The sequence below is a fragment of the Thamnophis sirtalis genome, unplaced genomic scaffold, assembly GCF_051295495.1.
Source record: "Thamnophis sirtalis isolate CommonGarterSnake01/CBP01778 unplaced genomic scaffold, rThaSir2_p1.2 scaffold_11, whole genome shotgun sequence".
NCBI classification, from domain to species: Eukaryota; Metazoa; Chordata; class Lepidosauria; order Squamata; family Natricidae; genus Thamnophis; species Thamnophis sirtalis.
Genome location: NW_028261391.1, coordinates 1,389,095 through 1,403,040, shown reverse-complemented (window position 1 = coordinate 1,403,040; position 13,946 = coordinate 1,389,095). Strand labels below are relative to the sequence as shown.

General features: G+C 47.4%; 1 protein-coding gene across 1 annotated transcript in view; it reads right to left on the bottom strand.

Annotated features, from left to right (window-relative positions):
* Nucleotides 1–1,100: 1,100 nt before the first annotated feature.
* Nucleotides 1,101–13,946, bottom strand: part of P3H2 (prolyl 3-hydroxylase 2) — a 71,016-nt gene continuing 58,170 nt past the window's right edge. The window contains exons 7-15 of the mRNA XM_087725008.1: nt 13,705–13,745; nt 11,567–11,661; nt 10,285–10,412; nt 9,394–9,489; nt 8,410–8,560; nt 7,925–8,042; nt 6,578–6,653; nt 5,973–6,113; nt 1,101–1,538 (exon numbers count right to left, since the gene is read on the bottom strand). Coding sequence (XP_087581134.1) covers nt 1,443–1,538; nt 5,973–6,113; nt 6,578–6,653; nt 7,925–8,042; nt 8,410–8,560; nt 9,394–9,489; nt 10,285–10,412; nt 11,567–11,661; nt 13,705–13,745 — 942 coding nt within the window. The 3' untranslated portion in view covers nt 1,101–1,442. The remainder of the gene's footprint in view (nt 1,539–5,972; nt 6,114–6,577; nt 6,654–7,924; nt 8,043–8,409; nt 8,561–9,393; nt 9,490–10,284; nt 10,413–11,566; nt 11,662–13,704; nt 13,746–13,946) is intronic.

The window sequence follows — 13,946 nt, the reverse complement described above, 5'->3', positions numbered from 1 at the left end:
TTGAAGCCCGTGCGTCTTAAAGTGTCCAAGTTTGAGGAAGACTGGTTTATAAACTTAGCCGTTGGTATGAAAGGGCAGCATTGTTAGAATTGGGCACAAGGTGATGGGCATGCAACGTGTGAGTGCCCACACGTTCTTATTTTTCTTCTAGTCCAAGCCGCTGCTCAAGCAGGAGAGACCATTCCAGACAAGTGGCGGTCCAGCCTCTTCTTAAAAGCCTCCAGTAATGGAGCCCCCCCACACCTTCTGGTGGCAAGTTGTTCCACTGGTTAATTGTCCTCACTTTTCGGACTTTCCTCCTTAATTCCATGTTGCTTCTCTCAATGACTTTATTTATTTATTTGTTTGTTTGTTTGTCTGTCTGTCTGTCTGTCTGTCTGTCTATCTATCTATCTATCTATCTATCTATCTATCTATCTATCATCTATCTATCTATCTATCTATCTATCTATCTATCTATCTATCTATCTATCTATTAAATATATTTATATGCCGCCCAATCCCGAAGGACTCCGGGCGGCTTACAAAAAAGAAAGCAATAGCAATAGACTTATCTACCGCTTCACAGGGCTTTCAGCCCTCTCTAAGCGGTTTACAGAGTCAGCATATCTCCCCCAACAACAATCCGGCTCCTCATTTCACCCACCTCGGAAGGATGGAAGGCTGAGTCAACCCTGAGCCGCTGAGATTAGAACCACCGAACTGCAGATAGCAGTCAGCTGAAGTGGCCTGCAGTGCTGCACTCTAACCACTGCGCCACCTCGGCTCTCTGCATCCTTCCGGACAAATGGCTGTCCAACCTTTGGAAACTAATCAAGGAGAGAAGCAACTTGGAATTAAGGAGAAAGTTCCTAACCGTAAGGAAAATTAACCAGTGGAACAACTTGCTTCCAGGAGTTGCAGGTGCTCCATCCTTGGAGGTTCTTAAGAAGAGTCCAGGCAAAATACCTGAAATGGTATAGGTCAGTGGTTCCCAAACTTGGCAACTTTAAGACTTGTGGACTTCAACTCCCAGAATTCTCCAGCCAGCTCTGCTGGCTGGAGAATTCTGGAGTTGAAGTCCACAAGTCTTAAAGTTGCCAAGTTTGGGAATGACTGGTATAGGTTGTCCTGCTTAAGATGAGGGCTGGACTAGAAGACCTCCAAGGTCTCTTCTGGCTCATTCATTCACGTTCATCTCTTCTTCAAACCCTCCAGTGATGTAGCAGCCACAGCTTCTGGAGGGAGTTCCCGGCGGAGACAAAGGACAGATTAGCAAACTCCAGAAAGTTCTGGAGAACTTCATCGCAGGAAGAGGAGATAAACCCTGCCCCATTTCACCCCCCCCCCCCGTTATTTAAATTATTACCAAGGCTCTGTACAAAAATAGAAAGGCTTCTCATAAGATTTACAACCAATATTATTAAATAAATATTTGGGGGTCGGAGAGTGCTTCGCGTGGCTCATAGCTCATCCTTGGGGTTGAGGATGTCCAGGTCGGTGGGACCGAAGCGCTGGTGGTCTAACAGGGCGATGATCTCGTCGGCATGGATTCGCTCCTGAAGGACAAAGAGAAAGGACAAGGGGGTCAACGCTGACCCAAGGGGGAAGGACAGCCCCCGTCCCATTCCCCCAACCCGGTTCTCAAAAGGTTCCGACTCTCATCCGATCTGGAAATTATTATTATTTGTTTTAAAAAAAAATTCACTGTCTAGGCAGCTTACAATAATAAAAAAAATGGGGGGGGGGAATTGAACAGAGTATAACAGATTAGCAGAGTTGGAAGGGACCTCGTAGGTCATCTAGTCCATCCCCCCACCCAAGCAGGAGACCCTACACCACTTCTGACAGATGGGCATCCCAGTCTCTTCTTGAAAGCCTCCAGGGATGAAGCTCCCACAACCTCTGAAGGCAGCTTCCGTTCCACTGAATAGAGAATAGCAGAGATGGAAGGGACCTTGGAGGTCATCTAGTCCAACCCCCTGCCCAAGCAGGAGACCCTATACCGTTTCAGACAAATGGCTATCCAGCATCTTCTTAAAGACTTCCAGTGTTGGGGCATTCACAACTTCTGGAGGCAACTTCTGTTCCACTGGTTAATTATTCTAACTGCCAGGAAGTTTCTCCTCAGTTCTAAGTTGCTTCTCTCTTTGATTAGTTTCCACCCATTGCTTCTTGTCCTGCCTTGAAGTACTTTGGAGAATAGCTTGACTCCCTCTTCTTTGGGGCAACCCCTGAGATATTGGAAGATGCTATCATGTCTCCCTTAGTCCTTCTTTTCATTCAACTAGACATTTCCAGTTCCTGCAACCGTTCTTCATATGTTTTAGCCTCCAGTCCCCTCATCCTCTTTCTTGCTCTTCTCTCCACTCTTTCCAGAGTCTCCACATCTTTTCTACATCGTAGCGACCAAAATTGGTTGCAGATATTCCAAGTGGGGCCTCACCAAGGCAACTTCTGTTCCATGGATTGATTATCCTCACTGTCAGAAAGTTCCCCAGTCAGAGCAGAAGAAGCTTCTTGGATGAGAAGCGAAACGTCTTCGTAGAAAAAAACAGAAATCCCAGCTGCCTCTTGAAAAAAAGGCCCTTTTGGGACAACCGGAGGCAGATCTCCGCTTTTATCCCTCTTCTTCCAAGTCCCCAAAGCTTTAGAGCAGTGTTTCTCAACCTTGGCAACTTGAAGATGTCCGGACTTCAACTCCCAGAATTCCCCAGCCAGCATTCGCTGGCTGGGGGATTCTGGGAGTTGAAGTCCGGACATCTTCAAGTTGCCAAGGTTGAGAAACACTGTCCTAGACACTGAATTGTTCAAGTCTGTTGCTGGGGAATTCTGGGAGTTGAAGTCCGGACATCTTCAAGTTGCCAAGGTTGAGAAACACTGTCCTAGACACTGAATTGTTCAAGTCTGTTGCTGGGGAATTCTGGGAGTTGAAGTCCGGACATCTTCAAGTTGCCAAGGTTGAGAAACACTGCTTTAGAGGGTGACAGACAGGCGTTGGGTGTTTTGGGCCGACCCTGGGAATAGTAGCTTCCTAATTAATAATTACGCAATGAGGGTGTCCTTATAATATAATGGTAGCATCAAATGGAGCTTCGGTGTGAGAAGGAAGTCAGCCAAACTTCTGCATCTCAAGGGCATGGAGACACCAGCTCCATTTTCCCACCGGTGTGCTTGGTGGGTTGTTTTTAGCCACTTGGGGGCGCTCTTCTACAAGTAATAGTCCCGTGTTGTAGTTGGGAGAGAAAGTGGGAAGCAGCTTTTTTTTGGGGGGGGGTCTTTTCAGACAAACAGAAGACCCTCAGGGTCTCTTCACTGGAGGCCAAAAACTCTTGACTGGAAAGGAAAGAGGTTGGCCTGCAAAGGAGCTCACGGACGCCAGATTCTGGGCTTCCATCAACCTTCTCTCCTCCTCTCCTTCTTTCCCTCCTTCCTTCCCACTCTCTCTCTCCTCCATCCTCCTTCGGTGTTTCCTTCCTTCCTCCCTTTCCTCTCCTTCTTTCCTTCTCCCATGTCCGTCCTTCCTCCCTGCCTCCTGCTCTCTTCCTCTCTCTCCTTCAGTTTCTTCCTTCCCTTCCCTTCTTCTTCTCTTCCTTTTCTCTCTCTCCTTCAATTCCTCCCTCCCCTTTCCTTCCTTCTTCCTCCCTCCCTCCTGCTCTCTTCCTCTCTCTCCTTCAGTTCCTTCCTTCCTTGCTTCCTCTTGTTTTCTTCCTTTCTCTCTCCCTTCAATTCCTTCGTTCCCTTTCCTTTCCCTTCCTCCCTTTCCTTTTCTCTCCCTCCTCTTTCCCTCTCTTCCTTCCTTCTTCCATGTCCTTCCTTCCTCCTGCTCTATTAATCTCTCTCTCCTTCAGTTCCTTCCCTTTCCTTCCTTATTCCTCCTTCCCTCCTTCTCTCTTCCTTTCTCTCTTTCAGTTTCTCCCTTCCCTTCCTCTTGTTCTCTTCCTTTCTCTCTCTCCTTCAATTCCTTCCTCCCCTTTCCTTCCTTATTCCTCCCTCCTGCTCTCTTCCTCTCTCTCCTTCAGTTCCTTCCTTCCTTGCTTCCTCTTGTTTTCTTCCTTTCTCTCTCTCCTTCAATTCCTTCCTTCCCTTTCCTTCCTTATTCCTCCCTCCCTCCCTCCTGCTCTCTTCCTCTCTCTCCTTCAGTTTCTTCCTTCCCTTCCTTCCTCTTGTTCTCTTCCTTTCTCTCTCTCCTTCAATTCCTTCCTCCCCTTTCCTTTCCCTTCTTCCCTTTCCTTTTCTCTCCCTCCTTTTTTCCTCTCTTCCTTCCTTCTGCCATGTCCTTCCTTCCTCCTGCTCTATTAATCTCTCTCTCCTTCAGTTCCTTCCCTTTCCTTCCTTATTCCTCCTTCCCTCCTTCTCTTTTCCTTTCTCTCCTTCAGTTTCTCCCTTCCCTTCCTTCCTCTTGTTCTCTTCCTTTCTCTCTCTCCTTCAATTCCTTCCTTCCCTTTCCTTCCTTATTCCTCCTTCCCTCCCTCCTTCTCTCTTCCTCTCTCTCCTTCAGTTCCTTTCTTCCTTGCTTCCTCTTGTTTTCTTCCTTTCTCTCTCTCCTTCAATTCCTTCGTTCCCTTTCCTTTCCCTTCCTCCCTTTCCTTTTCTCTCCCTCCTCTTTCCCTCTCTTCCTTCCTTCTTCCATGTCCTTCCTTCCTCCTGCTCTATTAATCTCTCTCTCCTTCAGTTCCTTCCCTTTCCTTCCTTATTCCTCCTTCCCTCCTTCTCTCTTCCTTTCTCTCTTTCAGTTTCTCCCTTCCCTTCCTCTTGTTCTCTTCCTTTCTCTCTCTCCTTCAATTCCTTCCTCCCTTTCCTTCCTTATTCCTCCCTCCTGCTCTCTTCCTCTCTCTCCTTCAGTTCCTTCCTTCCTTGCTTCCTCTTGTTTTCTTCCTTTCTCTCTCTCCTTCAATTCCTTCCTTCCCTTTCCTTCCTTATTCCTCCCTCCCTCCCTCCTGCTCTCTTCCTCTCTCTCCTTCAGTTTCTTCCTTCCCTTCCTTCCTCTTGTTCTCTTCCTTTCTCTCTCTCCTTCAATTCCTTCCTCCCCTTTCCTTTCCCTTCTTCCCTTTCCTTTTCTCTCCCTCCTTTTTTCCTCTCTTCCTTCCTTCTGCCATGTCCTTCCTTCCTCCTGCTCTATTAATCTCTCTCTCCTTCAGTTCCTTCCCTTTCCTTCCTTATTCCTCCTTCCCTCCTTCTCTTTTCCTTTCTCTCCTTCAGTTTCTCCCTTCCCTTCCTTCCTCTTGTTCTCTTCCTTTCTCTCTCTCCTTCAATTCCTTCCTTCCCTTTCCTTCCTTATTCCTCCTTCCCTCCCTCCTTCTCTCTTCCTCTCTCTCCTTCAGTTCCTTTCTTCCTTGCTTCCTCTTGTTTTCTTCCTTTCTCTCTCTCCTTCAATTCCTTCCTCCCCTTTCCTTTCCCTTCCTCCCTTTCCTTTTCTCTCCCTCCTCTTTTCCTCTCTTCCTTCCTTCTTCCATGTCCTTCCTTCCTCCTGCTCTCTTCCTCTCTCTCTCCTTCAGTTCCTTCCTTCCCTTTCCTTCCTTATTCCTCCTTCCCTCCTTCTCTCTTCCTTTCTCTCCTTCAGTTTCTCCCTTCCCTTCCTTCCTCTTGTTCTCTTCCTTTCTCTCTCTCCTTCAATTCCTTCCTTCCCTTTCCTTCCTTATTCCTCCTTCCCTCCTGTTCTCTTCCTTTCTCTCCTTCAGTTTCTCCCTTCCCTTCCTCTTATTCTCTTCCTTTCTCTCTCTCCTTCAATTCCTTCCTTTCCATTCCTTTCCCTTCCTCCCTTTCCTTTTCTCTCCCTCCTCTTTTCCTCTCTTCCTTCCTTCTTCCATGTCCTTCCTTCCTCCTGCTCTCTTCCTCTCTCTCTCCTTCAGTTTCTTCATTCTTTTCCTTCCTTCCTTCCTTCCTTCCTTCCTTCCTTCCTTCCTTCCTTCCTCCCTCCCTCCCTCCCTCCCTCCCTCCCTCCTCCCTCCCCTCCCTCCCTTGGACTCAGACTGTGGCCAGGCCAGACTCACCAGTTCGCGGTAAAGGGGGTTGAGGGTGAACCACAGAGCGACGGCACATCGCTGGCCTCTGGTGACAGCCTTGACGCCATGGGGGTTTTCTGCGCCAGAGGAGAAGCTGACCATTCGCCCACATCTGGGTTGGATGGAGGCCTGGAAGGAGGGAGGGAGGGAGGGAGGGAGGCGCTCAGGTCGGTGGGGGCCAAACGGAGCAGCCAGCCAACCTCTTCTTGCCTGTCGCAGGCAGGTAGTCCTTGACTTACGGCCATTAATTGAGCCCCAAATTTGGACAGCGGTTAAGAGAGCTTGGCCCCCACATCAGGACCTTCCTTGCCACCGCTGTTAAGCAAATCACTACAGTTGTTAGTGACGGTCGTTAAGTGAATCTGGTTTTCCCCAGGGGCTTTGCTCATCCAGAGGCTGCAAAAGTGGAAACCCCATGAAACGCCCCCATTCCCCCAAGACACGACTGCGGCCAGGCCCCTGGATCCTGATCACGTGACCTGCGACGGTCGTTAAGTGTGAACAGTGGTCAGGAGCCATTTTTTTTCACTGCCGTTGTAACTTTGAACGGTCGCTAAGCGAAGAGCCCCTTACCTGCCCAGGTATCTACTCACCGTGACTGTCTTGGCATCCATCTCCGTGAAAATGAACTCCCCGCCTTCAAAGTCGCTGTTCATGTAGAGGAGAGCACTGCAAAAGGAGGGGGAGGGGACTTTGGAGCAGGTGTCCACCCAACAGGTGAAGCTGGAAGCCACCTGGGGGGCCTCCTCTTCCTCCTGCGAGGGGCCGCCAACGTCAGCAGAGACGGCGGGACGAGGCCTTCCGCCCAGCCGGAGGGGAGAGGGGCAGCTGCCAAGGGGAGGGGAAGGAGGCCCCCAGGGGTGGGCTGGGAGGATTCCGAGGGGTGGGACGTGCGTAGAGGGGGCTGCGTTGCCCACTGGGGTGGAGGCCCCACGGCTGGAGAGCCTAGTGGTCCTTCCGCCTTCCCTTCAGTAGAGCCACCTGGAAGGGTATTGGCCCTTGAAGGCAGACAGAATGACCGAATAAGGCTGTTGGGAGGGACCTTGGAGGTCTTCTAGTCCAGCCTCTATATAACTCCAGACAAACAGCTCTTTCTTCCTAAAAACCATCAGGAAGGAAGTGGAAGGGAAGGAGGGAAAGAAGGAAGGAAGGAGGGAGGGAGAGAAGGAAGGAAAGGGAAGGAAGGGGAAGGGAGGGAAAGAAGGAGAGAAGAAAGGAAGGGAGGGAAAGAAGAATGGAAGGAGGGAGGGAGAGAAGGAAGGAAGGGAAAGGGATGGAGGGAAAGAAGGAAGGAAGGAGGGGAGGAGGAAGAAGGAAAGGAAGGGGAAGGAAGGAAAGGAGAGGGAGGGAGGGAAAGAAGGAAGGAAAGAGTGGGAGGAAGGAAGGGGAAGGGAAGGAAGGGGAGGAGGAAGGAAGGAAAGGAGAGGGAGGGAAGGAAAGAAGGAAGGAAGGGGAAGGGAGGGAAAAAAGGAAAGAAGGAAGGAAGGAGAGAGGGAAAGAAGGAAGGAAGGAAGGGGAAGGAAGGGGAAGGGAGGAAAAGAAGGAAAGAAGAAAGGAAGGAAGGAGGGAAAGAAGGAAGGAAGGAGTGGGAGGAGGAAGAAGGAAAGGAAGGGGAAAGAAGGAGGAAGGAAGGAAAGGAGAGGGAGGGAAAGAAGGGAGGAAAGAGGGGGAAGAAGGAAGGCAGGGGAAGAGGAGGAAGGAAGGGAAAAGAAAGAAAAGGAAAGGGAGGGAGGGAGAAAGGGAAGGATGGGAGTGAAGGAAGGAAGGAGAGAGATGGGAATGAGAAGAAGGAAGGAAGAAACAACAGAACAACAGAGTTGGAAGGGACCTTGGAGGTCTTTTAGCCGAACCCCCTGCTCAAGATTCCTCTACCTGGTCTTGGGGAAGAGCCCCCGAAGCCCCTTCTTACCTTCAGGGTCACGAGCGACCCACCCACCCACCTGTAGTCTCGGAAGGTGTAGGCTGGGGGCTCCTTCCAGCAGGCATTGGCCTCGGGGTCCAGGAGACAATTGTCTGCGTGGATGGGGTGGCTGAGATCATCCCTCCGTTCCTGCTGACCTGAAGGGACCAAGCACTGAAGGCCTCGCGGGGGCCCCACGCGCCTTGCTAACCCACCCCTCAAGGCCCCCTTCTCCTTACCCACCTCCTGCCCTCCTCTAAGACCCTTCCCCAATTCCTTTACCCCAGGGGTCTCCAAGCCCAGCCACTTGAAGACCAGCTCCCAGAATCCCCTGCCAGGAACGCATTCTTTTGGGGGTGGGTCCCCCTTTGATCTGCTCCCTCCCTTGTCGTCCCTTTCTCTGCAACCCCTCCGCTCTCAGAGATGGGAGGAGGGAAAAGAGGCAGGGCTGGCTCTGGGGGATTCTGGGAGTTGAAGTCCAGAGGTTGGAGAGCCCCCTCCTCCCCTCCTCCCCTCCAGCCTTACCTGAGAGGGCCGTGCGGCAGACCAGGTGGGTGTAAGAGAAGTAGAGGGTGGAATTCAGCCTGAAGTAGGACTCCACGATCCTCCGGGCTTTCTCACTGACGTCGTAGAAGAGGCGGGCGCTACTCAAAGGGATCCGTCCCTCATAGCCCAACTGCAGGGAAAGGGAAGAAGGAAAAAAATATCCTCTCTCTCTCTCTCTCTCTCTCTCTCTCTCTCTCTCTTTCTCTCTTTCTCCCTCTTTTGTTCCTGCTCCCTCCCTCTCTTTCTCTCTTTCCCTTTCTTTCTTTTTGTTTTTCTCTTTCCCTCTCTCTCTTTCTTTCCCTCTCTCTCCCACTCTCTTTCTCTCTCTTTCTTTCTCTCTTTATTTTCCTCTTTCTCCTTCTTTTGTTCCTGCTCTCCCTCCCTCCCTCTCTTTCTCTCTCTCTTTTTCTTTCTTTCTTTCTTTTTGTTTCTCTCTCTTTCACTCTCTTTCTTTCTTTCTTTCCCTCTCTCTCCCACTCTTTCTCTTTCATTCCTTCTCTCTTTCTCTTTCTCTCTCTCTTTCCCTTTCTTTCTTTCTTTCTTTCTTTCTTTTTGTTTCTCTCTTTCCCTCCCTCTCTTTCTTTCTTTCCCTCTCTCTCCCACTCTCTTTCTCTCTCTCTCTTTCTTTATTTCTCTCTCTTTCTTTCTTTCTTTCCCTCTCCCTTGACTTTCGTCCATTCGTTTAGTAAATGTTCAAAGTTGCAACAGCACCAAGAAAAGGGATTTATGACCATTTTTCACACTGGAGTAAAGACTAGAACTACAATTGAGCCCCAAATATCTGTTGTTAGGTGAGTTGTGCCCCATTTCAGAACCTTTCAGGTGAATCAGTGCAGTTGCTGAGTTAGTCACACCATTGTCTCAAGAGCTGCTGATGGAATTGATCTAAACCAGCTTTGGGGGGTCTCCAGATGTTCCCTCCACACAGGAGGACAGGCCCAGCTTGACACAACACCTTCTTACCTTCAGAGCATTGAGGATGGTGGCTCCTTCGAACTTCTCATTCGGGGTGTGAGGAGAGGTCTTCCCCCTGTAGCCATCACCAGCCAGGAGGATGTTCTGCAGGAGAAGACCAATGGTTAGGGCTCTGGAGGCCAAAACATATGAAGAACGGTTGCAGGAACTGGGCCTGGCTAGTTTAATGAAAAGGATGACAAGGGGAGACAGGATAGCATCTTCCAATATCTCAGGGGCTGCCACAAAGAAGAGGGAGTCAAACTATTCTCCAAGGCACCTGAGGGCAGAACAAGAAGCAATGGGTGGAAACTAATCAAGGAGAGAAGCAACTTAGAACCAAGGACAAATTTCCTGACAGTGAGAACAATTAATCAGTGGAACAGAAGTTGCCTCCAGAACTTGCGAGTGCTCCATCACTGGAGGCTTTCAAGAAGAGATTGGGAGACCATTTGAAATGGTATAGGGGTTTCCTGGCTGAGCAGGGGGTTGGACTAGAAGACCTCCAAGCTCCCTTCCAACTCTATTATTCTGTTACTTTAATCACCTATTCTCCAAACAGAAACAACAGATGGAAACTAATCAAGGAGAGAAACAACCTGGAACTAAGGAGAAACTTCCTAACAGGGAGGACAATTAACCAGAGGAACAGCTGGCCACAAGGGGTTATGGGTGCTCCATCACTGGAGGTTTTCAAGAAGATGTTGGAGAACTATTGATCCAATTGATGGCATCTCCCTCAGCGTGGCACCTTCAAGGACTCGGTTCTCCAAGAGGCTTCATGATCACCTCTACTCACAGAGACGGGCCAGGCAGCCCTCATGGGCCTCAAATGGCCACTGGACCCCCTACTCAGAGGTACCCTCTGCTCTGGCACCCACCGAGGGGGCAGTTACTCACTTTGGCGATGTGCTCCAGCTCCTGGCACTCGCTTGGCGAGATGACATTATCCAGGAGGACTCGCTGAGTTCCGTTCAGCTGCTGGGAATTGAAGACAAGCTGGACTTCCTTGAATAGAAGGGGGCCTCCTAGGCAGGGAGGGAAGGAAGGAAGGAGAGAGGGAGGGAAGGAAAGGAAGGAGAGTGGGAAAGAGGGAAAGAGGGATAAGGAGTGGAAGAGAAAGAGAGGGAGCAAGGAAGGAAAGGAAGGAAGGAGAGAGGAAAGGAGAGGGAGGGGTGGAAGTAAAGGATAAGGGGGGAGGGAGGGAGAGAGGAAGGAAAGAAAAGGGGGGGAGTGAGGAAGGAAGGAAAAAGGAAGAGAAAGGGGAGGGCAGGTGGGAGGAAGAGGAAGGAATGTGGGAAAAGGTTGGGAGGGAGGGAGGAAGGAAGGAAAAAGGAAGATAAAAGGAAGGAAGGAAAAGGGAGCGAGGAAGGAAGGAAGGAAAGGGATGGAGGGATGGATAGAATAATGGAGAAAAAGAAAGAAAGAAAGAAAGGAAGGAAGGAAGAAGGAAGGAAGGAAGGAAGGAAAGAAAGAAAGGTTATTTTAGCCGATCTAGACCTTGGAAAACCACCCAGCTCTGAGAGAGCACCAAGGACCCCACAGTCCTCCTCCTCGCTGGATGGCAAGCAAACCAGATGGGTCACCAGAAGAATCGGTTTGCAATAGTTGGTGGGCAAATTCTCTGCCCTCGCAAAATAATAAAATATTTCCAAGAAGAAGAATGTTTCCCACGGGAGGGGAAGAAAGAAAGAAGGACGCCTCTGTGGAAAGGGGGTTTCCACGAAAGGGGCCTGGGAAAAGCATCCTGTCCTTCACCCTGAAGCCAGCCAAGAACTCCTGCTCCAGGGGCCTCGGCTGGGCCCAGAATTTGTCTCCAAAGTTTACACTCTGCAGGTTGATTTTTTTGGGACACGGCTCTCAAAACGAACCGAGGACGGAGTTGGGTCCATCTCAATCAGACCTCCAGGCCTTCCACTCCTGCCCTCCATGCCGGCTAAGGAGTTGTGGGGTGGCAGGAGAGACCCCCCTAAAACAGGGCTCTCCAACCTTGGCCCCTTGAAGACTTATGGACTTCAACTCCCAGGATTCCCTAGCCAGCTGGGGGGGATTCTGGGAGTTGAAGTCCACAAGTCTTAAAATGGCTGAGTTTGGGGACCCCTGGGTTGGAGACACCCCTATTCCTGCAACCGTTCTTGGTACGATTTAGCCTCCAGACCTCTTAACGTCCGTGGAGCCTTACCTTCCTGCGGGGGGTGCCCCACTTTGGACATATCCTGCTCAGGAGGGTCATTCCCAGGCTCATTGGCTTGGTGGTCCTGCGGCCCGGAAGGATCCCTGCGGAGGAGAAAGCAGGAATGGCAGGTTGAGTTCCCACAAGAGGCTCAAAGCCCAACTTAAGATTCCCAAAGGATAAGGATAACAACGATCTTATGTAAACTTGATAGAGGATTGGTGATATAATGTATAACCTTAAGAACATATTACAATGATATGTTGTTGTTGATAAATAATTTTAATCAGGGAATAATTAAAAATTAGTATGTATGTATGTATGTATGTATACTTAAAGTCAGGTTCGATCCCCAAAACTTGGGTATGGCTAGCTGATGAGAGCTAAATAGCTTGAAATAGATCTATACTAGTCTCCCTTTATTTATTTATCAGCATAAATATAACATATATATGTATATGTATATGTATATGTATATGTATATGTATATGTATATGTATATGTATATGTATATGTATATGTATATGTATATGTATATGTATATGTATATGTGTGTGTGTGTTTTTATTTGTGCTGATAAATAAATAAAGGGAGACTAGTATAGATCTATTTCAAGCTATTTAGCTCTCATCAGCTAGCCATAAATAGTTTGAAATAGATCTATACTAGTCTCCCTTTATTTATTTATCAGCACAAATAAAAAAACACAAATATAACAAAGGCAACAGTAAAAATATTGGGTTTTTGTTGTGATGGACTCTTGTGACGAGCCGATTGACAGATGATGGAAACAGTTAACGTCCTCCCATAATTGGGGCTTACCAGAGGTTGTAAAAATATATATATATATATATATATATATATATATATATATATATATATATATATATATATATATATATATATATATATATATATATATATATATATATTAGATTTTTACATATAATACATACATATCTATCTATCTATCTATCTATCTATCTATCTATCTATCTATCTATCTATATCTATATCTATCTATATATATATAAGATTTTTACATATAATACATATAATACATACATATCTATCTATCTATCTATCTATCTATCTATCTATCTATCTATCTATCTCTATCTATCTATCTATCTATCTATCTATCTATCTATCTATCTATATATATATATATATATATATATATATATGATTTTTACATATAATACATATAATACATACATATCTATCTATCTATCTATCTATCTATATATATATATATATATGTAGCGACTATTTAGAATATTTGGTTGAAAAATGAAGGAATAAGATTTCTGTTTGAAGGTATGATGTACAAGGATAATAATGAACATAAGCATACCTGATAGTTGATTGGTGGAATTATGTATAATGGAAAATAGTGATATATAAATATAAATGGTTGGTTAAAAAAATATATATATATTCTTTCACATGGGGATTATATAAAGGTATACTGTTATCAAATAGACAATCAAGAATGTAAGGGAATTATGATTGATTGGGAAAAAAATAATACTAATCGTAACTGAACGTATACTGTACAATGAAAGCGAGGTATTTAGTTATACTAGATGAAAAATCTGTGATGGTAAATGTTATTCGAGAATATGGATGTTAAAACACCTGTAACCAAACGACAGGCTGTATGTGATGATGCCTTGGTGATCCTCCTGGGGACACAAATAAAACCTCCAAGTGGCCTCAAGGACCCTCTCAAAGGATGCAAATGACCAGCTTTGTCTGCAAGGAGTATCAACCCTTCCCTTCCCCATCATCCAAATCAGAGCTGAAGAAGCTCCTTGGATGAGGAGTGAAACTTCTTCAAAAGGAAAAAACAAAGAAAGTCCACTTTCCTCTTGAAAAAAAGCCCCTTTGGGACAACCCTGACCTGGACGACGGAGAATCTCAATAAAAATTTAACCAGATCTTGACTGCTGCTGGTAGAGAGAAGAGAAGGACGCCCTGTTTTGCTCTTGGGGTCTTTGAAGACCCCCCCCACTGCCATGCAGACCCCCCCTGGCGCCAATGGTGACCCTCTTTCACGTATTCACGAACAGCTTTGAAATTTCTGCCCCACCCCCGCAAGACCCCCAAACAGTCTTCAGCTGGCATAGGTGTTCCTTTCTTACCTCTGGCTGTCTTGCCGAGACCCAGCAGTACTCCAGTGGTTCTGAAAGAAGGAAGGCTGGTTAATTAAGGTGGGAGAAAGAAAGAGAGAGAGAAGAGAAAGAAAGAAAAGGAGAGGGAGGGAGAGGAAGAAAGAGAAAAGAGAGAGAGAGAAGTAGAGAAAGAAAGAAAGAGATGGAGGGAAAGAAGGAAGAGGGGGGGAAAGAAAGAAGAGAGAAAGAAAGTAGAGAAAGAAAGTAGAGAG